The sequence below is a fragment of the Stomoxys calcitrans genome, chromosome 1 (genome assembly GCF_963082655.1).
Source record: "Stomoxys calcitrans chromosome 1, idStoCalc2.1, whole genome shotgun sequence".
NCBI classification, from domain to species: Eukaryota; Metazoa; Arthropoda; class Insecta; order Diptera; family Muscidae; genus Stomoxys; species Stomoxys calcitrans.
The window spans coordinates 268,331,284-268,353,513 of NC_081552.1; the positions used below are offsets into that span (position 1 = coordinate 268,331,284).

The following is a 22,230-nucleotide window of genomic DNA, read 5'->3' on the forward strand; positions in this document are numbered from 1 at the left end:
AGTGTGAAAAGATTTTAAAGCAAAGAAAAAAAATGAAACTGCCGGGAAAGGTAAATTCATTAACAGATAGGAGCAGTTGGCCAACAACAAAAAAAAAAAACCGAGGACACTATCTGTCAAAATCAGTGTTTGGTGCAACTCAGATATGGGTATGTAACTAGCTCACGTCATTTTTCGTTGTTTGTGTGTGTTATGGCTCTTAACTGTAATGCACACACACAATCGAACGTTATGAAAAGTAATTGGCAGATAGAGTACTCCGCGAAATAGACCTGTACTCGAATGATACTAAATGAATTTATCTTGCTGGCGGGTAATAAAAGAAGAAAATAGGATTCACATGCCGTCGGCCACCGCCAGGAGTGTTATTTCGCTGAAACAATTTTTAAAATACACCACTAGTTATTGTGGTTGTGTGTTGTACACTGAGGCCGCAGCCCTTACCGATGAGGGACTCCATCCCGGTATGGTATAACTGCACACAGGCTGAAACTTTGAGCTTCGATCTGTGTGGTATTCATTGTTTTCAAAAGAATCTTAGCTGGGAGTTACCGTCCACAGGTTGCGGATAGTGGAATGCTCCATACGAAAAAGCTGCAATTGCAGTTTCGGACAATCAGCGGTATCGAGCGGAGAGTCTCAATGAGAGGCCGAGTTAAATAACCAATGACCATCATGTTCCCGTGGCGATCACATAGTCATGTTGTTTTGCAATATGGTTTTGGGTGGCATGGCATGGTTCTTTAAAAATTATGCACATGCACAAATGTTTTTAATAAAATTTCCACAAAGTCGCCTCAAAGAAAGATTATGATTGGCATATATTTTCAACATTTATTTTATAGATTGATTTTGTTGTTGTTTTTGTTTTTATTGTATAGCATTCTGAATAATAGTGGTATTGAATATTTTGTATACGCCATTGTTTTTGGGAAAGACTCTAAAGGACTCGGTTTGTTCTTATAATGCATGTAAAATACAATAACCAGGTAAACTGAATATCAGAGGGGGGGCGTTGACACTATGTTGCATGTAATATGTATGTATAATAATTTGATATAAAAATTTGTTTTTAAATCATTGAATTACACAGTGGAAAAAAAATCTAATTACTTGTATACCGGAAAAGAACATACGAGGAGTTAAGCAATAACATTTGGGAGAAAATTTAAAGCTAATTTTTAATTAAAAAGACTATATAAAATATAATTGCATGTTGCAAAGCCATTGTTCCATGTCGAAGCGAATGTTTCTTTGAAAGAAAGAAAAGTTGTCGACAGTTCGATAATTTCGAGAGTTAAAATCAAAAATATCCTTATGTACAGTGCAAAAAAGAAAAGAATCCAACCGAATAGTGGAGAACTTTGCAGGTAGGATTTTTGTTTGCCTCGAAAGTGAAGGAAGTTAACAATTTCATAGCACCTTAAAAACAGTATTGACGATGATCTTGTTAACCAAAAAGATTTATAGGACATGGAATGACCGTTGGCTCAGAGATTATTTTTTGTTTCAGAAACATTGACATTTTTTTTTCATCTATTTAACTTTTTGTTTGCTAGGTCGTAGGTATATGTGTGGTGTTTGTATTTAAATCTGCAATTAAACACATTTTCAGTAGGTCGATGTAATACATTTTCGTCTATTCTTTTGCATTTTCTCAATGTTCTCCTTTATGGGAGTTCGGGTCTTGAAACCTTTATAGATGGATCTAATGGTGAGGACAGTGGCTATAAACTGATTGATCGATATCTCCCAGCAGTCGTCGTAGGCATCAGAACTGTTGTTACTGCTGGAGTTTTTGCTGGCCTTTTGGCTTGTGGACGTTGTCGTTTCTCCTCGAGCTTGTCGCAACTCCTCTTCTAGATCCAGAAAAAGTTTTGTTGTGCTGGGCGGTTCACAGGGTGTTGTGGGGTTACCATTCGAATCGGGCTAGAAATATATAATTGGAAAATGTTCAATCAACTAAAACAATGAAGGATGTGTTGTTACCTCTTCATTCGCAGCCAGGTTCAATTGAGTAAAACTTTCGAGGCTGGAATCCCTTTTTAAATTGCAATTGCCTAGTTCCAGAAGGTTTTCATCTGTATGGTAGAAACGCATTATTGTCTATTTGAGTAATGTGCAAACACCACACATCTATACTTACAGGCCATGGTCATATCACTGTCTGTTTTTCCAAGTATTTCATGTATACTCCTCCAGAGTATTTGGAAATTGGCTTTTTTCATATTGGGTATGTTTCTCTGGTGCGAACCACCACCATCTGGCTGATCCAGAAGAGCCCGTAAACTCCCAAGACTTTTGGTATCTGTATTGGAGTCTGTGCGTTCCATTTTTCCAACATTTGAGGGCAAACACAAATCACTTATTTGAGAGAAATTCGATATGGTCTCGACATTCAGCTGAGGAGGTGTCACTTTGGCCACACCTAGATCCGAAATATCCGAGAAGGTGTCAATGGACTCGAAGCGACCCTGCTGTTGCAAGGGCGAGAGGGCCGCCGCTGCGGATCCATTGTGCGAACTTGCTCCGCCGCCCACTGTGGCAGCGCCATTGCCACCCATACCTCCGCTTACGCCGGGTATGCTTATTTCATCTTCCGACAGATCAACGTAAAATGTCGAGGTTCTGGCATTTACCGCCATTGAAGATGCATTCGAGTTACCAGATGTGTTATTGGGTGGCCGCAAAATGTCCATGAAAGTGCTTCCCGATATACCCACCATCGAGTGCAACCTTTGCGTGGCTGTTATTAAGGCATAATCGTTCTCATCGAAGTTGTTGTCCGTAGGAGAAGGCAGTGCTTCAATGGATTCGGAAGCTTCTTCCTCAAAGAAGTCCTCCGCCTCTATGGCCTCCTCAGCATCGTCTTTAGTTTTGGTTTTGGGCTTACGAACTTGTTCGATCTCAACCTTGGACAAAAGAGGCGGTAAATGCAGGATATATAGGAGTTTGAGTTTCTCAGTGTATTTGGTGGAGCACACCAAACCCAAGGCATTTATAAATTGTGCAAATTCCAGGGTGCCGGTGCTCTTCTTATCTGTCAGCTGAAAAGTAATGAATTGTACTACTCAACTCTCACTAAGAAGGGAGGTCAAACCTACTCTGAATAGCTTTTCGGCCAGATCCACAGTCACACAGGTATTCCAGGGTGTAAGTTCGTAAAAGAGTACTCGGAATGTGTCGAAATCTACACCGTAGGCCTCGGAACGGCTGCAATTGCCTTCACTGAAACCCAGCCGGTGGTGGGAGGGAGAAGCGGACGGCAACAAAATGGGAGATTCTCCCACCTGTGCTTGCAATTTCTGTAAATGGGCTTTGCGAAAGGCCATCTTCTCTTCGCGTATAATACCCAACAGAAGTCGCAGTTCGTCCTTTTCGAAGTAAGGATTCCCCGCATGGAACTTGACAATCGTGTTCTCGTTATCCAAATCAAACTTGCGCATTGTCAAACGACGATGCTTATTTCGCAGCTCCTCAATTTTTTGCAAGGTTATGTCTCCAAATTTCGTATAGGCTTCATGGATCAGAGTTTGAACTGTCTGTGTGCGTCTACACTTTCCCTTTTCATAATGCGGCGGGGAAGGATAATCTGGATTGTAGATTCCTTGTAAGAATTTCGACAGCAATATCATAGATTCACCATCATCATGGCAGTCCAAAAGTAGGTCCCTATTCCATTCGAGAATTTGTAAAGCAACTATGAAAATAATCTTAGCGCCATCCACGAAGAAACAATCAATGATGTGCAGAGAGCTTTCATATGAAATCACACTGATGAATATCGTAAGGAACCAGGATATTGTGATCATTTTGATTGTGCCCAAGTTATCCAAATGCTCGTGTAGCTCGGGCAAATACATCTTAATCAGTTCATTGAGGACCCGTTGATCGATCTAAACAGTGACACACAAAGCCAAGGAAACTAAATACCGCAATACCCATGCAAATATCACAATGACTCACCTGGGCTCCGACCACATTACCCTTGTAGTAATCGGGAACTAGACTTTCGCACAAGCTGGCTAGCAGCCAAAAGGCATTTTCCTCATCGCAAAACAGCAAAAATACAGAGGTTATTATATTCAGGCCCTGTGTATAACCCACCTGGGGATTGCGCAAAGCGTACGCCTGCAGAACCCGCTTCAATGCACCCAGGCCCTCTTCACTCTGAAAGGCAGCGTGTTCGGGCAGGGAGCGTTTTAAGTCTCGCTCAATTTCATCATGAGTCCCTGATTGCTTAATACAGGCGGCCTTTTCCACCAAGTCCTCATACAAACCCGGATGCATATCCCTCTCGTGTATGGCACCCGAAAATATCAACCAGATTTCCTGACGCAGTTTATCCGGTATACCATCGACTATAAGATTGATCACATCTGTCGTACGGAACATGGAAATGCCGCGCCCATAATCCCGAAAATGTGATTCCCAACGGGATAGTTTCTGGTCTTGTTGTTGTTGCATTGCCGTTGAAAACTGCGTTTTGAATGTATTGATCAATGCTGACTGCTTGGTCCACGATATATCGTATTTTGGGCGTTCACGATTATTGGGACTAATAGAAAGTGACATCAGAGGTAAATTTTGTTAGGAAAACTCGAAATCTTTGATAAAACATACAATTCGTGCATAATGATAGAATTCAAATACAATAGTTTATAGTGCTAAGTATGTGGGAGTAATTTTTAATAGTTCATTGAGCCGGATAAACCACGTCAATGCTTTTGCAAAGATCAGAACTTTGTGGCTAACTCATTCTTTTACACCCAACGACATTCGTTGCTTATTGGCTAAGACTGGGAGCTAAGAACTGGAATTGTTATATGGTTGTGAAATTTTCGCAGAGTCGACAGAAATAAAATGTGGCGTTTAAAAATATTGTACGTTACGTCTATGGCTTGGGTAGAACACAGCATATTTCCCAGCTGCAAATTCCTTTTGGTCAACATGAGAGCCTTGCACTATCTGCACAGGATTATCACTACACGCAAAACAAATTATCATTGCCAAAGAGTTACACTTGCAAGGTCTAACAGAGGGAGAAAATACCCTTAAGACGGAAAAGCCTTGTTTTGGACTGGCACCATACGTCTCCGAAGTACCTCTACCACTCGACATACAGGGTGGCAAGCGTAAGCTAGAAAACTATTGATTGGGAACTTATCATGACTGGATAAAATCTTTTAATAACTCAATGTCCAATATAAATTTGCCAAAGCAAATTTTTTGCTAAGAACATTCCCTTAAGGAACAGGGGCAAATTTCTCACATATCAATCAATGAGTGTTGCCCCTTTTTTATTGACGAGTCCGAACGATGTGCCGCAGTGCGACACCTCTTTGCAAAGAAGTTTTCATGACCATCGCTGAAAATTTTTTTCAGCGTTTAGCATCATAGTCGGACATGGTGCGCTACGGTGGCCTACGGTATTATTTATTTTCTTTCAATTATTGACCATTTAAACTCCTATTTTTATACCACCACCTCCGTAGGAACAACATCGACGTAAAATTCTAAGACGATTTAACGACGTCCGTGTGTCTGTCCGTCCGTCTGTGGACGGACTCTAGACCCTTCAAAATATGAGATATTGATGATATTTTTGATGCATGCTGGTTAAGTTCTTTAACGGGCCAAATCGGACCGTATTTGGATATAGCTGCTATATAGACCGATTTTCCGATAAAGGGTCTAATGCCCTTAAAGACTTTATTTTTCATCCGATTTTGCTGAAATTTGAAACAGAGAGTAGCTTAAGGCTTCCCGACCCACTGACCCAAATATGGTTCAGATAGGACTATATTTAGATACAGCTACCATATAGACCGATCTCCCGATAAAGGGTCTGAAGACCATAAAAGCTTTATTTGCAACAGTGGGTTCTTTTAAGGCTCCCGACATCTAACCTAATATGGATTAGATCGGTCCATATTTAGATATAGCTGGCATACAGAACCGATCTGCCGATAAGGGGTCTGAAGCCAATAAAAGCTTTATTTCGTAACCGATTTCGCTGAAATTTGAAACAGTTAGTAGGTTAAGACCTCCCAACATCCGACCTAAATATGGTTCTGAATGGGGACTGAAACCTATAAAAGCTTTATTTATTACCCGATTTCGCTTAAATTTGAAACAGTGAGTTTTTTTGAGCTTCACGATGTCCGACCTTAATATGGTTCAGATCGGTTTATAATTGGATATATCTGCCAAAAAGATCAATATTTTGTTCTACAAAATTGAATAGTGACATATATATTCGACCATTCAATGTCCGTGACAAATTTGGGTGCTTAAGTTATCCAATTTTTAACGGACTGTGACGAAATGGGGCTTACATATACACCCGAGGTTGTGGGTATCCAAAGTTCGGTCCGGCCGAACTTAATGACTTTTTTAACTTGTTCTCTTTTAGAAATTTTTCACAAATCTATTCAATCACGGCTGTAATCTAAAAATTTCCTCGTTTTTATGAAAGTGAATTGTGTGTTTTTTCGGTTATGTACATTTTTTCATTATATTGGGTTGCCCAAAAAGTAATTGCGGATTTTTCATATAGTCGGCGTTGACAAATTTTTTCACAGCTTGTGACTCTGTAATTGCATTCTTTCTTCTGTCAGTTATCAGCTGTTACTTTTAGCTTGCTTTAGAAAAAAAGTGTAAAAAAAGTATATTTGATTAAAGTTCATTCTAAGTTTTATTAAAAATGCATTTACTTTCTTTTAAAAAATCCGCAATTACTTTTTGGGCAACCCAATATAAAATCCAATAGATTAAGACCGATTTATAACAAATCAAAATTTACCATCTTGTTTGTACTTACACATGAAATTTGGATAGTAGACTTGTGATTTTTGTTATTAAAACATCACGATCCACAATTTGAGCAAACACAAAGGGTACATTCTCGGACGATGTTATAACAATTTGATTTTCGTAACGATGACCACCATCGTCTTTCTTCTCAACACTCTGAAAAAGGTCATAAAACAAAAACACATAGTAATTCTAAAATTTTCTTGCCCGCATTTTTTTGTATGATATTTAACTAAACCTACCTTGATCACTTTCAGGGGTATAACGACACTGACGAATCCTCTGGTATCACTGGCAAAACAAAAGAAATTGGTTGACAGATATATATTGCCGGGTACATAGCGTTTTGCATATGGCGTCCATAAATTTGCTGTATTGAAGAAAACAAAAATTCAATTAGTTTCCAAACCAAAAAAACAGCAAAAAAAAACTTAAAAAATATTTCTAGGTGTTACGGTAGACCTAACAAGGTTCTCAAATGTATAATAATCTGGCAACTACACACACGCTGATTCGAGTTGCTGTCATCAACCAAGGCTGACTTTCAAAATGTTAGTTGCTTTGTATTCGAACATAGTGTCACGATACTAAATTTTTATATTGTATATTATTTCAAAATTTATCGGTAAAAAAGGTTTTGAAGTAACAAAAAAGCAAGCATTGTTGATGCCTTAACTATTTTGTTTTTGCACATACAATGGATAACAAAAGACGAAGAAAAATGGTTGGGTAAGAAATTATTTGATTTTTTTTTACATATTTTATGAAAATAAACTATGTATTGCATTCAGTATGTTTCATATCGTACACGTAAACAAGGTCCACCCTCTTTAGGATAATTTCATCGTCCTAACTAATTAACCTTTTTGTTTTTTCATCAATCTTTTTATTAATCGACCATGTCGCAAGAACATAAAAGAAGGAAAAATATTTTTGAAGGAACATCCATTCTCTGAATAATGGAGGCTTTTAATCATATGCCCATCTATATCCGTACATGCTCAAAAACTAACAAAAACCTTACCTAATTCAGAATCATGTAAGAGGAAACGGGTAAAGGAGTGCTAAGTTAGGCCGGGCCGAATTTTATATATCCTCCACCATGGATCGCATTTGTCGAGTTCTTTTCCCGGCATCTCTTCTTAGGCAAAACAAAAAGATATAAGAAAAAGATTTGCTCTGCTATTAGAGCGATATTAAGATATGGTCCGGATTGGACCAGATTATTAAATTATAAATTATATTAAATTATATGTTGGAGACCTGTGTAAAATGTCAGCCAATTCGAATAAAAATTGCGCCCTTTGGGGGCTCATTGCGCACTCTAGAGGCTCAAGAAGTCAAGACCCAAGATCGGTTTATATGACAGCTATATCAGGTTATGGACCGATTTGAACCATACTTGGCAGTTATTGGATATCATAACAAAACACGTCGTGCAAAATTTCATTCCAATCGGATAAGTATTGCGAACTCTAGAGGCTCAAGAAGTCAAGACCCAAGATCGGTATGTATGACAGCTATATCAGGTTATCAACCGATTTGAGCCATACTTGGCACAGTTCATCTTATGGTGGAGGGTATAAAAATATGATTACCTCTTTGTGCTCAAGGGTAAATAAAACGTTTTTGTGTTAAAAAAATAAGATATCCATTATTCCGGCTATCGAAGGCGTAGTCGAATTTCGACACTTTTACAGTATTAATAAACTTTTCGACGAAATAAAACGCAAACTAAACAGCACTTATGGCAACCCTACAACGAATGAAGAAACCAAACGATATTGCAACTTCAAATACATCCCTGGATTAACAGATAACAAAAGCTTAAGAACTTTAATGAACAAAACAAACAACATAAAATATGCATACAGAGCGAATCAAACAAACAACAAAATATTCTCCAACGTCAAAACCAAAGAGCGTAAGATAATCAAGAGAGAGTTTCTGCTTTGTCTTCCCCGTACCGTAAAATAACTCGCGTTAAAGATACAACATTTTTATTGTATTCCAATTGGATTCACATTGAGGGCTGCAACATTTTCGGGTTATTCTGTTTTGATTCGAGCTTTCGTTCGAACATTTTTTCGTATTTTGCTTTGTTTCTTTGCAACCGAAAGTTGCAATAAAGGAAAAACGAAATATCGTGAGCAATTCAAATATGTTGTGTCTTTAAATTTTGTCACTCGTCATCACGTATTGCCCTCTAACGCCAGCTCTTATCTTTCTTACGCTCTTTGGTCGAAACTCCAATCGACAAACAACAACAAAGCAATGTTGTTTACGAAATAGAATGTAAGGAAATAGACGAACAACGCTGTTGACTTAGTATATGTAGGAAACGAACGCTGCAAACAAGAATGGGAGAACACAGAGCTGACATTGAAAAAGGAACACAGAAAACAGCTTTGGCACAACATAATTTAAAAAGTGGACATAGGGCAGACTTAGAAAATGCCAAAATATTAGATAAAGAAACGAGATACACTTTAGAAAGCTAAAGAATAGAACAAAAAATAGATAGGACGATGATCTTGAAAGGGGACACAAACAATATTAGTACAAATTTCCATGTTGCAATATAAAGATCTGTGATGTTAAAATTTAAATATAATTAATGTCGTGTTGTTAATGAATGTGCTTTTGACAAAAAAATTCATGTGAATATATCCTAATCCATTGTAAGTTAATTATATTTTCATGAAGATTTGAAATTAATGTAATGTTTTAAATAAAAAGACGTATCCCCTGAAGATGCCAACAAAAATTGACGAAACGTTGGGACAAATAAAGAGCTTAAGATAAAATTTAATAAAACGATATTATGGTGGGTCTACTAATTGTGCCCAGAATTACAACAAAAAAAGTAGTACTAAAAATTAAAATGAACAAGTAAGAGCGTGTTAAGTTCGGCCGGGCCGAATCTTATATACCCTCCACCATGAATCGCATTTATCCAGTTCTTTGCACGTTATCTCTTTTTACACAAACAAAGAATAATGAATAAGAACTGTTATGCTATTGGAGCTATATGAAATTGTAGTCCGGTTCGGACCATAAATGAATTGAATGCTGAACATTGTAGAAGTCATTGTGTAATATTTCAGTTCATTCAGATAAGAATTGCACCTTGTAGGGGCTCAAGAAGTAAAATCGGAAGATCGGTTTATATGGGAGCTGTATTGATTCAGACCATATTTCACATGTATATTGAAGGTCTTGGGAGAAGCCGTTGTACAAAATTTAAACCAAATTGGTTAATAACTGCGCCCTCTAGAGGCTCAAAAAGTCAAGATCCAAGATCGGTTTATATGGCAGCTATATCAGGTTATGTACCGATTTGCACCAAACTAAACACAGTTGTTAGAAGTCATAACAAAACATCTCATGCAAAATGTTATCCAAATCGGATGAGAATTGCACCCTCTAGCGGTTCATGAAGTCAAGATAGCCTGAAGTCTTGCGGCTCGATGCAGTCCGAGTTAATGGCATGGGCGACAAATGCGCATGTAACCCTGTGGAAGAGCGAAACGGTCGGTAGGATGGCGAAAATCCAATGGGGAGGTCCATATCGTGAGAAGACGAGGCTATTACTCAAAGGAAGTAAGAAGATGGTCAGTATAGCTTTCGGTATCATAAAGGGACACATAGGACTACGAGCTCACTTATGTAAAATCGGTGCAGCAGTGATAGCATATGGCGGGGAGATGATGAGACGTTTGAGCATTTCCTTTGTCATTACCCGGCTTTCGCGTCGAACAAATACAGGCGCTTAGGTGGAGACACAATATCAAACAAGAACCAACTTAGGGGCGTGGCATGGCAAACAAGGATCTTGGAGGTAGCACGGAATAAAATTTTCTTCGGTTAGAGTTTACTTTATAGTTTTTAGAGCGCACAAAAAGCCGATTACTGGCTTAGATGTATGTCCATAGTTGCATGGGGCGAATTAATATCTGCACCCTCTTTTCAACCTAACCCTAATTTTTTTCGTCTTTAATATTTTGAAAGATTCACATAGCACTAGCCCTAATTTGCAATATGTGAAATTCTGTTTGGCCAACCTTTTATTGTTCCATCTATTATTTCCGTTTGTGGCAATCGAAAGAACATGCGATACTCTTCGGATTTTTGACGGGCAGTCAGGTCACGGCATAAAATCGGTTTTTTCGATGAGTTCCGTCCAAATCGGTGCAATAGCGAGGACTCATGATCAATAATGGGGCTATCGGGATCCTAAAGAACAAAAGGAAACTGATACTCAACGCTTTGAACTGCTATCGAAGAGAGATACCTGAATAATGCGTTGAATGGCCATTTTATTCAATTGCTCGATCAGCTCATAGGCCTCCACATGGCCTGACAAGACGATGAAATTATATTGCATTTTATTGTTCGTCTTCAAGAATATGGTATTGCCATAACGAGACAGCTCTTCCAATTCGGTAAATCGTATGCTTATCTTGGTCTCTTGGCCCAGCATGTAGGAATAAAAGCTCACATGATTTAGGGAGATATACAAATGACCTTGACGGGGTATTTTATTCTTGATGTATCTGCAAAGAAAGGTGTTTATCAATAGCCAGTTTTAATGTTGACAGACCCCATCATGGTTGATGCAAACACTTACGTGCAGGTATAGTAATTCACCAATTGTTCCTCCTCAGGCATATTGAAATATTGTCGAAATTTCGATTGATTGATTTTAAAGTCAGCTGAATCGCCCGACTCATCTTGGTTATTTTGAGTGTATAACGACTTTATTTTGCAGATGGTGAAGTTTGTTATCTCTTCTTCGCATTCCATTTCCTCGTTTAAGACTTTGAAAAGATTTTTCGACAACCAGTCCCAATCTTTGTATATCTCTTCTTCGGTGACCCCAATTGCAATTTCTGTAAGGAATTAATTGTTGTAATTATTTTAAACTTTTTGTTTCCATTTCCAAGCAAAATGGTGTTGATCGACAAGGTTAACAAACTCTTTGTTCATTATTAGTTATGTTTAATGCAATTAATAGAGGCCATCACCAGTACCCCAGAGTAGTTGTGCGTCTAGTCACAGCAGTGTTTTGTCTTATCAAACTGGAACACCCTGCACATGGCAGAGGGGCCAGCAATGCGTACAATGAAATTGAAATAAGGAAATGCTTAGCAAATAAATTGTGCAATTGAAAAAGATTTGCTGTAAAGGCCATTCGTGTTGTTTCCGAGAAAAGTCTATAGCTGCGATGGGCACACTAATGCAGTTGCACACTACTTCCAAATCCATGTACAATAGATAGACAATAAGAAGTCAAATCTGAAGTGACCTACTTCAATAGGAATGATTTAGGCAAACTTTGGAGCTATAAGCTTTTTTCTTTCGTAAGATATCATGCATTCGAATAACGGACGGATATGTTTAGATCGACTTGGAACGTCATACCCATACATTTTTTTGATACCTAAAAGGCTCTTAGATCAATATTTGGGGGAGTTACAAAGACAATGGTAGGAGTTACAAAGACAATGGTAGGAGCATAAAACATGTAAGGTATAGGAATTCTGAACTGAAAAAACTTGCCATCAATAAATGATAACATGGAGCTGCATTCGTCTAAAAAGTCTATACAATGCAATCGCCAGATACGTGGTGTAATAACATTTAAGGAAAACAAGAAAGAAGCCATAAAGTTCGGCTTTGGATACCCACCACCTCGGGTATATATGTAAACCCCCTTTCGTCACAATCCGGTGAATATTGGATAACTTTAGCACCCAAATTCGGCACGGACATTGAGTGGTCTTATACATAAAAATCAATTTGTGTTTGTTAGTTTGTGTGTTCCTTATAGACTCAGAAACGGCTGAACCGATTTTCTTGAAATTTACACAGATGGTGCATAATAATCCCGTGGTGAAAATAGGGTACTACATTTTTTGATATCATATGCCCATTTAGGAAGTTTTTAGGGGATGGGGTGACCCCCTACACTTCGATCTGATTTTGTATGCCAGATTCGTGATTTTTGGGCTAACAGGAAGGGTCCACCCCCCTCCCGATATCAAAAAATTATACAGCCATGTTTCCTTCCAGACCAACCTACACAATCTGTGAAAATTTCAACATAATCGGTTCAGCCGTTTTTGAGTCTATACGAAACTAAAACGTAGACGTATCTGATATCATCATTAGGGGCCAACTGTCTAGCGGACGTCCCACCACCATAACAAACCCTAAATAGGACGTATTTGCTCTCCATGACAATTTGGGTCTTAAAGTGAGTGGAACTAAATATTCATAGTTTTTAGGGTCAATACCCCAAACCGGACATATTGCTGACTTTTGCAATAAGGAGTTTAAATGAGATTAGAAAACGAATTTGATATCCAATTTTGAGGGCAATGGCAATAGGGGTTCAAATAAATGATATATAGATATATGAGAATAGAGCACGTTGCTGATATATTTTCCGGGCTTAGTGTTTGGGAGACCATCCCAATCCCCAAAACACCCATGTCAATGTGGAGCTTAAATGAAAGGTATTGGGGGGTAGAGCAAGAATTTATACCCATACCCCACAAACAGCAATTTTTTAGGGACCATCGTAATATGGGGCTCAAATAAAGGTATTTGGGAGTAGAGTACGAATTTGATATCCAAATGTAGGACCATGTATTTAGGGCATCACCCCTTCCCCAAAACACCCCCCAAAGGGTAAATATTTTTCGACCATGCCTATATGTGGTTCAAATGAAAGGTGTTTGAGATTAGAAAACGAATTTGATAACCTATTTTAGGGCCATGTGTTTGGCGGACGCCTCATCCTGTAAACTCCTCTTAAGCCAATGGCAATAAGGGGAATTAAATAAATGGTATTTGAGAGACGAGCACGATGCTGATATTTTTTCGGGCCAAGTATCTGGGGACCATCTCTCCCTCGAAAACACCACTAAATCAGACATCATGAGAATATCGAGCTGAAATGAAGTATTTTAAGAATGGATCCAAACTTAAATTCGTAGACCAATAAAGATCATATGGGATTCAGATAAAGGCACTTATATTGTTAAACTCTTAGACAAGTTAGCATGGTATTTCACTAAAAGATCTTTAATTGTCGAAAATAAATATTCCAAGGAAACTTTTGTTCCATATAAAGTAAAAGAACGCGCAGCGGAGGAGGGCCCGGGTCAGCTAGTATAAGATCTTTTTCAATCGACCCATAATTCCGCCTTGTAGAGTTTCTTTGGGTGTCCCCAAATTTGGATATGACCTTCGTATTTTACTTCCAAACGCCTTTTATTTGCGTCCCATATTGTCCCGGATGACCAATATGGCTCTACTGGTGACCACTGTACTTTCAAAGACTATAAATTTGTTGTCCAGTATTGTCCCGGTCGGCCAATACTTCTCTTGGGCGGTTTGCTCAAGGGTGGGACTCCCCTCTGATACTTACCCCTACTTTTAAACAACCGATTCGTACTCTACTTACAAATATAAAACGTTTCAGTATAATAACTTACACATTTTTTGCAATTATTGCTTAATTTGTTTGAGGTATTTGTGTCGGGCGAAAATAATTTAAGTGCCCTTCGCTGTCACGAAAACTAAAATGGCACTTACATTAACATTTTGTTGTTGTTGTAAAATCATAACGATAAACTAGAAGCTAAAATCATCCGGTAGGAAATGTCAATAGTAAATCTATACTGACTTTCAATTGACTTTGTCACCAGAACTACAGATAAATTGTACTGTACGACACGGGATAGCTGTGAGCACCACCCAGGGTGGAACATTGAGGTCCGATTTGTGTGGTGTTTATTGCTGTCGCCAGAAGTTTAGCTGCGTCCACAGGTTGTGGATAGTGGAATGCTCCATACGGAGTAGCTGCAACGGCAGTCGCGGACAATCAGCGGTATCGAGCGTAGAGTCTCAGGGAGAGGTCGGGCGGCACCGGCTCTTGTGGCAAATACTGAGTTCCTATGATTTTCGATATAACAAGGAGAGCTATTGGTACTTTGGACCGAAAAGAGCTTGCTCACCTACAGGAGCTTGACGAGGATCGCCACGTCAAAATTAAAAGGTAAGAGGGGTGCCAGCAATGATACCTTAGGAACATCACTCCTTAGAGGCAAAGTTGTAGAGCAAATAAATTGCATTCACAGATCCTTATGCCTCCCTTTCTTTGGTGCAGGGTAAGGAACAAAAAAAATAGAAATGGTTTTGTTTAGCGGATCCTTTCTTTGGAGAACAACTAGGAGTAAAAGAACGCATTTAATAAAAAATCCGCAAATTGGTAGTACTGCAATCCCGCAGCTATTGTTCTCAATAGCTTGTATGATTCATTGACAAATAATTGTACAAAATAAACACAAAGCAATAAAATATGAATTACACTGGGCCATTTTGTTTTCATTTATCAATAATGATTACACACACACACACACACACATATGTGCATATCCCTAAAGCAGATGTAGCAGATATGCGTTGCAAAGTTTTGCATTTCAAATGACTTTATCGTTTTGATTGTTAACGAGTTCTTACCATAAAACACTTCAGAGTTGGGCGTCTGGTGTACAATGCGGTATGGTGCGGGTTTGGTATCGAACACACTGTCAAAGGTGTTCACCAGCAAAGATCCAAAGCCACGTGTTTCGCCATGTCCACGCCGCTTTTGTAGGACGAAATATTTGGAGCGTTTTTCGACAATCCTGAAAATAAATAAAACTGTAAATTGTAATATCATCTAAAATTTGATTAAAACAAGTAAAAGCGTGTAAAAGTTCGGCCGGGCCGAATCTAATATACCCTCCACCATGGATCGCATTTGTCGAGTTCTTTTCCCGGCATCTCTTCTTAGGCAAAAAAGGATATAAGAAAAGATTTGCTCTGCTATTAGAGCGATATCAAGATATGGTCCGGTTTGGACCACAATTAAATTATATATTAGAGACCTGTGTAAAATGTCACCCAATTCGAATAAGAGTTGAGCCCTTTGGGGGCTCAAGAAGTAAAATAGAGAGATCGATTTATATGGGGGCTGTACCAGGCTATAGACCGATTCAGTCCATAATAAACACATATATTGATGGTCAATATAGGATCCGTCATACAAAATTTCAGGCAAATCGGATAATAATAGCGACCTCTAGAAGCTCAAGAAGTCAAGTCCCAAGGTCTGTTAATATGGCAGCTATATCAGGTTATGAACCGATTGAAACCTTATTTGACACAGCTGTTGAAAGTAAAAATACAATGCGTAATGCAAAATTTCAGCCAAATCGGATAGGAATTGCGCCCTCTAGAAGCTCAAGAAGTCAAGTCCCAAGGCCTGTTAATATGGCAGCTATATCAGGTTATGAACCGATTTGAACCATACTTGGCACAGTTATTGGATATCATAACATTGGTTATCGTGCACAAATTCATTCAAATCGGATAAGAATTGCGCACTCTATAGGCTCAAGAAGTCAAGACCCAAGATCGGTTTATATGGCAACTATATCAAAACATGGACCGATTTAAACCATACTCAGCACAGTTGTTGGAAGTCATAGTAATACATCTCATGCAAAATGTTAGCCAAATCGGATAAGAATTGCGCCATCTAGCGGCTAAAGAAGTCAAGATCCCAGATCGGTTTATATGGCAGCTATATCAAAACATGGACCGATATGGCCCATTAACAATCCCAACCGACCTACACAATCCCATGGCAGCCGGTTGTACGTACCGGATTGACCCGATGGAGATCTTCATCGGCAAGGGCTGCCGCCTCAGTGTATAACACCCTGCTACAACAACAACAACAACCTACACTAATAAGAAGTATTTGTGCAGAATTTCAAGCTGCTAGCTTTACTCCTTCGTAAGTTAGCGTGCTTTCGACAGACGGACGGACATGGCTAGATTGACATAAATAGTCATGACGATCAAGAATATATATACTTTATGGGGTCTCAGACGAATATTTCGAGTAGTTACAAACAAATCTTTGGGCAGACAAAACGGTTAAACCAATCATGGAATTTTGCACGACAGTCATCCTTGGTGCGAAGGGGCAAGCTAAGGCCTACGAAAATGAGAAGTTCATTTTGTGATTGTAGCTTCTAAGTCATTACGATATGCATAATGACCAAGATAGCCTTCAGTGGTGCAGGAGATATGACAATTCTTGCTAATGAAAGGGCAGATGAAGTGGCCAAATATGCTTTAAAACTATACTAAGCTCTCCGGATAATCAATACTTTAAACTTGTAGAGTAAATCCAATACTTTTTACGGAAAATTAAATGTGACCCTACCAGATCCTAGTACATTCCCCACCCCAAAAGAGGCGATTGCATTCTTGAGGCAGAACATCGTGGACAAGAATAAAGAAATCTTAACAAAAAAAATTTAAATTGTACAACTAGCGAACGCACTTATTACTCTGGAATATTATGAACCTTTTTGGTATGCGTAGGAACAGCAAGCATTTGTTTTATTCCAGGTACATGGTTGTAGCTAAATGCTGACCAACTTATAAATTTGCATGCAAATTTGTTCGATATACATAATTTAATGGAAACAAATTTTTATCCGCCTCTTATGTCACTTAGATATATATCCATAATGTCTGGATTGAGATACACCACCTGCCGACGTCTAGGTGCAGGTTGTATATGCGGCAGACGTAGGCCTCTCATAACGTTAATGCCTTTTGTATTTTCATCATCATTTGTTTCCCGATGGTCCCTTCTTTTACGTTTTGCTGTCGCTTGATGGCTTGTAGTTGGTTCATTACTATCCTCAGTGGAGAAAGAGGACGCATGTTGAACCTGTTGAATTGTAACTGAAGGTAGGCCATCTATTAGACTCAGCAGGGAATCATCTCCAGTGCTCTCTTTCGATGCTGAAGGCGATGAAACATCTGACAGCGATTTGGAATTCTTCAGCTGCAGCGCCCTTTGATACTTTACGTTGTACATGTATTCCATATGATTCCTGCAATCCTTGCATACTTTTTCGGCACTACGAAAATCTGGAAAAATTTTCTTTACGAAACTAATATGGCGTGGATTTGTTATGAGAACACCAGGAGATTTTAAAGCATGATGTCCTAGAGGACATGCCATGCCTTTGAATGACATTGGGTTTTTTTGTCTTAAAAAAGCGACGAAAATTGTTGATACTATATATGATAGGTACATATGTAGTATCTTTTGAATGTTACGCCAGGAGCGACTACTTTCAAAAATACATATAAATCAAATTATGACATGTCTATTGCATTGAGATCTGCACAGTGGTTTCGGTTTGGACTCTTCTCATATGTAAAATTGGTTCAAATTTTGCATTTTGACTACTGTTATGACTTTCGACCAATCAATCTCATCTTAATTAAATCCCATTGCAGATGGTTGCACGCATGACATAATGACCAGGTTGTGTACCGTAAACAGCTGAGTACAATTTTTTCTCGCTGAGTACACTATATGTTAACGAGTTTTGGTTGTGTGTGTGTATTATAGTTAAGAGCCATAACACATCAAAAACAACGAAAAATGGAGCGAACAAGTAACACACACAAAATCAGAGTTGCACTAATCACTGATTTTGACAGATAGTGCACTCAATATTTTGTTGTTGGGCAACTGCCACTACCTGTAAATGAATATATCTTGGTTGCACGTATCGGATTGATAAAATGGATTACTTCATCAGTAAGGGCTGCCACCTCAGTGTAGAACACACTGTTGCAACAACAACAAGTTTATATAAAGAACTTATAGATAGCGCAGTTCGTTGTGTGATTACAACCACATTTCCTTATGAGGAGACAGCGATCATCGTCAAGCTCCAAGGTTAGCAAGCTCGTTGCGGTCCATGGAACCGATCGCCGCGGGAACGTCATAAATATTGGTTATTTAAAGGCGACAATAACACGCCCTGTCATATCAATGAAAAACTTTAACAAAATATTCTAATCTACGTTAACATATGTATTTACGGCAAATTTGCTGCACCAAAACAATCCTGCCATCATACTACTCTAGGATTAATTGTGCCTAATTGCTACTTTTGAGTCATAAGCCTCAAAAAAAAAAAAACATTTTAGTTTTTCACACACATTTCATTTACAATTTTTTTATATGCATTTTGACAGTTGACGTGAGAAACGGAATAGAGTAGCAACCCACAATGATTTATGGTGTGATGCACAAACATCTGATGTGTTGAGTTCGCCAACAAAAGCTGGTTGTGATTTTCCATCCAAATATGAAGCAATCCCACAATCAGCGTTACCGTTGGACATTTTCAAATAGTGGCACAAAAAGTGTCATTTCTAAAAAAAAAGAGGCATTTTATTTTTTGACGAACAGACTTCGCAAAATCTACGATCTACAGAACATGTATTTGCAGGCTTTAGAATAAATGTTTAGACGAGTTGTGGTGGTGGGTATTTAAATACTTAAGTGATATATTTCACAAACATAAAAAAACCTTTTTTTTTGTTTTGTCCAGTTGCTCTCGTTCAGCTCAAAAATTTTAAATTTTCGAAAAATTTAACATTTATATGCGATTTGTTGGACGACAAGCAATACATAATCGCTACACAGTTGTATTTTTGAACAAGTGGCACAAATAGATGGCGCAAAATGTTAAAAGTATGACATTTAGTATAGAAATGAAAAAGTGGCACGCAAGTAGCATCGTCCGAAAAAAATTTCAAATTTGATATTAAAGTGGCACAACGGTAACGCTGCCCACAATAACTTCAAACTCTCTTTTAAAATAAACTTAGAATTAAACGATCTTTGTGGCTTGTAAACAATATAAGCTGTCATTAAAACATATGTGTATCGTAAAGCTGTCATTTCAAGTTATGGATGGTACTATGTTCGTTTTCACCGTTGAAAACCCATGTTTTTATGGTTACTTTTTTTAAACACTACACATATAGCAATGATCAAATAACAATTTTGTTAAAATTTTACCATAAGTACCAGTTTTAAAATGTAAACCCCCCTAGGGACCAAAAAAACCCCTTGGGGAGAAGTAGTCCAACCTAGGCAATATGGTTATCAAATGAAAGGTATTAATTAGTAGATTACTAATAGGGTCCAAAATTTTGACCCGGGAAGGACCTACGGCGTCTTGAGTGTTTGGAACCTTCTTAAACCTAGGCAATATGGGTATTAAATTAAAGGTATGAACGAGAAAATTACGAATATGCAGGAAATTAAACTCTTGAAGGATTATAAATTAAAACAAATACACATTTACAAAAAAATTACAAATTTCTCAAAAAAGTCGCGCTTTTTTTTACAAAAAAACTTTGCAAGACAAATAGTTTTGTTTAAAAACTTTTGCTATTTCCCACTGTTGGACATATGAAGGAGGAGAAAATTTCAAAACCGTCCGAAGGACGGCAAATTTTTCCCACTTTGGAAGGAAAATAGAGTTTTATTTAAAATAACAATTTCATAAATTTTCCAAATAGGGTAAAAATTCTCAAGACCCCATAGGTCATTCCTGAGTCAAAAACCATATGATTGCATTTTCGTAATCTACTAATCAATACTTTAAAATCGGGCTTTATTTACAAAAAAGCTTTGCAAGCAAATAGTTTTATTTAAAATACTTTTGCTATTTCCCACCGTTGGACATATAAAGGAGGAGAAAATCTTAAACACGACCGAAGGACTGCAATTTTTTCCAACATCGAAAGGCAAATAGAGTTTTATTTAAAATAACAATTTAGTGAATTTTCCAAATAGGGGTTAAAATTCTCAAGACCCCATAGGTCCTTCCCGAGTCAAAAACATATTCGTAATCTACTAATCAATATTTTTCATTTGATAACCATATTGCGTAGGTTGGACTCTATCCCCCCCAAGGGGTTTTTTTGGCCTTAGGGGTCCACAGCCCCGAGCCCCAAAAACGGACTTCATATTCGGGTTCCTGGGGTCAAAATTAGGGGGTAGGCAAAAAATTAGATTTTTTTCGCGAACTACCCCGTAAAATACAGTTTTGCCCGAACATAGTACCAGCCTTTAGACAGATATACAAGTGTACAACTTAGTAACACTTCACGTCATCTACCCTGTAGGGAATTTGTTGAGACCAAAGAAAAACTTTTTTTTGGTGGAGCTATAAAAAAATGGTAACAATAAATCTCTGTGTGTAAACGATACTTAAGAAAACAAGTCTTTTGTTTTCTTCTACATATAATAGAAGATGCAAAATCAACAAAAAAAATACAGCTTTTTATACATATTTCATTAAAACGAAATAAAGTACCCAGGGGAATTCCCATATTTGCTTTTTGCATAATTATGAAATATTTTATCTGCCAATTGCAATCGCCAGGAACTATATTTTTAATCAGTGTTTAATTAAATCAATTAAATACTTATTGTCGTGAGCACGCACACACACACACACATTCGCTGTACTATCACAAATGATATATAGTATTTTTACGCCCAAAAATGTTTTATTAACTTACCAAAATGCAGAAGGCATTAAAAGTTCTTTCGGTTCTATCCACATTTTTGCATGTATATCTCTTTACTGTGGTATCAATGGGAGAAATGAACTGTTCGTAGTACCCCCACACAAAGGGCAACTTGGAGTCTTAGATTTTTTTTGTTGTTAAATTAAACCTTTTCACGCAGCACACACTTTAACACACACTTTTGCAGAACAATTTAATATTCTTCTCTTAGCAAATTTCTAGATTAGATTTTAATGTTTCCTTTCAATCATACCAGAAAAAAAACACTTATGGACATGGATAGTTGTAGTTGTGAATTGAGAGGCAATTGTAATAATGGTTTTGCCTACTTAATGTTTTTGCTTTGAACATATTTTTGTTCTGAACCTCAATAGGGTTTTTCTCAATGTCTCAATGAGTTTTAATCGAAGAATAAAGAAGAATCCTTTAATCCTTTTTTGAGATTTTCAATTGCGTTGCGTTGTAAATTCCACCGTACAATATGATGATTATTTTCACTCTGGTTGGTTGTGGAATCTAGTATCGCACTGGGCTGCCACACTTTTCATTCTTTGTGGTTAAATACCCGAAAAATCATCCAACCCAAACTTCTCAAATATCCGTATAATGCATACTATATAACGACTTTATCCGATTTGGTTTAGGCTATCCGAGGATAGCTAAATCTAACGATCCTCAGCATATGATAGTCATTTATAAGGCCAGATGTTTATGGCAAAACCAAGTACTAACCAGACAATGTCAAAAATATATGTACATATAACTAAGAGAACAGATCTTGCGTACAAAAGAAAAAGTAAATCAGACCTGTAAGTCGCCACATTTCTCGTTGGAAAGTGATAAAAAATTATTTAAAATTTTATCGAATGCGATGAAATAAGAAATATGGCAACACTCCTATCTTCCACATTCCACCTATATATT

The 22,230-nt window shown here is 37.8% G+C and overlaps 2 protein-coding genes and 1 long non-coding RNA gene across 3 annotated transcripts; 1 reads left to right on the top strand and 2 right to left on the bottom strand.

Annotated features, from left to right (window-relative positions):
- Nucleotides 1–814: 814 nt before the first annotated feature.
- LOC106090171 (TBC1 domain family member 8) lies at nucleotides 815–21,812 on the bottom strand. Its single transcript, XM_013256276.2, has 12 exons — nucleotides 21,298–21,812; nucleotides 15,349–15,515; nucleotides 11,447–11,708; nucleotides 11,111–11,372; nucleotides 10,881–11,052; nucleotides 7,059–7,186; nucleotides 6,824–6,972; nucleotides 3,967–4,558; nucleotides 3,105–3,896; nucleotides 2,147–3,047; nucleotides 1,990–2,081; nucleotides 815–1,929 (listed from the first exon to the last, which is right to left on the bottom strand). Exons 1-12 carry the CDS (start codon nucleotides 21,339–21,341, stop codon nucleotides 1,612–1,614), a joined length of 3,879 nt encoding a protein of 1,292 aa, XP_013111730.2. The 5' UTR covers nucleotides 21,342–21,812; the 3' UTR covers nucleotides 815–1,611.
- LOC106090182 (uncharacterized) lies at nucleotides 14,450–15,200 on the top strand. Its single transcript, XR_001221770.2, has 2 exons — nucleotides 14,450–14,884; nucleotides 14,996–15,200. It is a non-coding gene; the product is annotated as an uncharacterized LOC106090182 (long non-coding RNA).
- On the bottom strand, nucleotides 17,274–18,018 carry LOC131994284 (uncharacterized). Its single transcript, XM_059361001.1, has one exon. The coding sequence runs from the start codon at nucleotides 17,993–17,995 to the stop codon at nucleotides 17,381–17,383; it is 615 nt and encodes a 204-aa protein (XP_059216984.1). The 5' UTR covers nucleotides 17,996–18,018; the 3' UTR covers nucleotides 17,274–17,380.
- Nucleotides 21,813–22,230: the final 418 nt, after the last annotated feature.

Coding starts and splice junctions, on each gene's coding strand:
- LOC131994284 (XM_059361001.1), bottom strand. CDS start 17,995: ATGTACCTATCATATATAGTATCAACAATTTTCGTCGCTTTTTTAAGA.
- LOC106090171 (XM_013256276.2), bottom strand. CDS start 21,341: ATGTGGATAGAACCGAAAGAACTTTTAATGCCTTCTGCATTTTG. Junction 11,709..15,348: donor CAACTCTGAAGTGTTTTATG/GTAAGAACTCGT, acceptor AATTCCTTACAG/AAATTGCAATTGGGGTCACC. Junction 4,559..6,823: donor CTACTATCCAAATTTCATGT/GTAAGTACAAAC, acceptor ACTTTCTATTAG/TCCCAATAATCGTGAACGCC.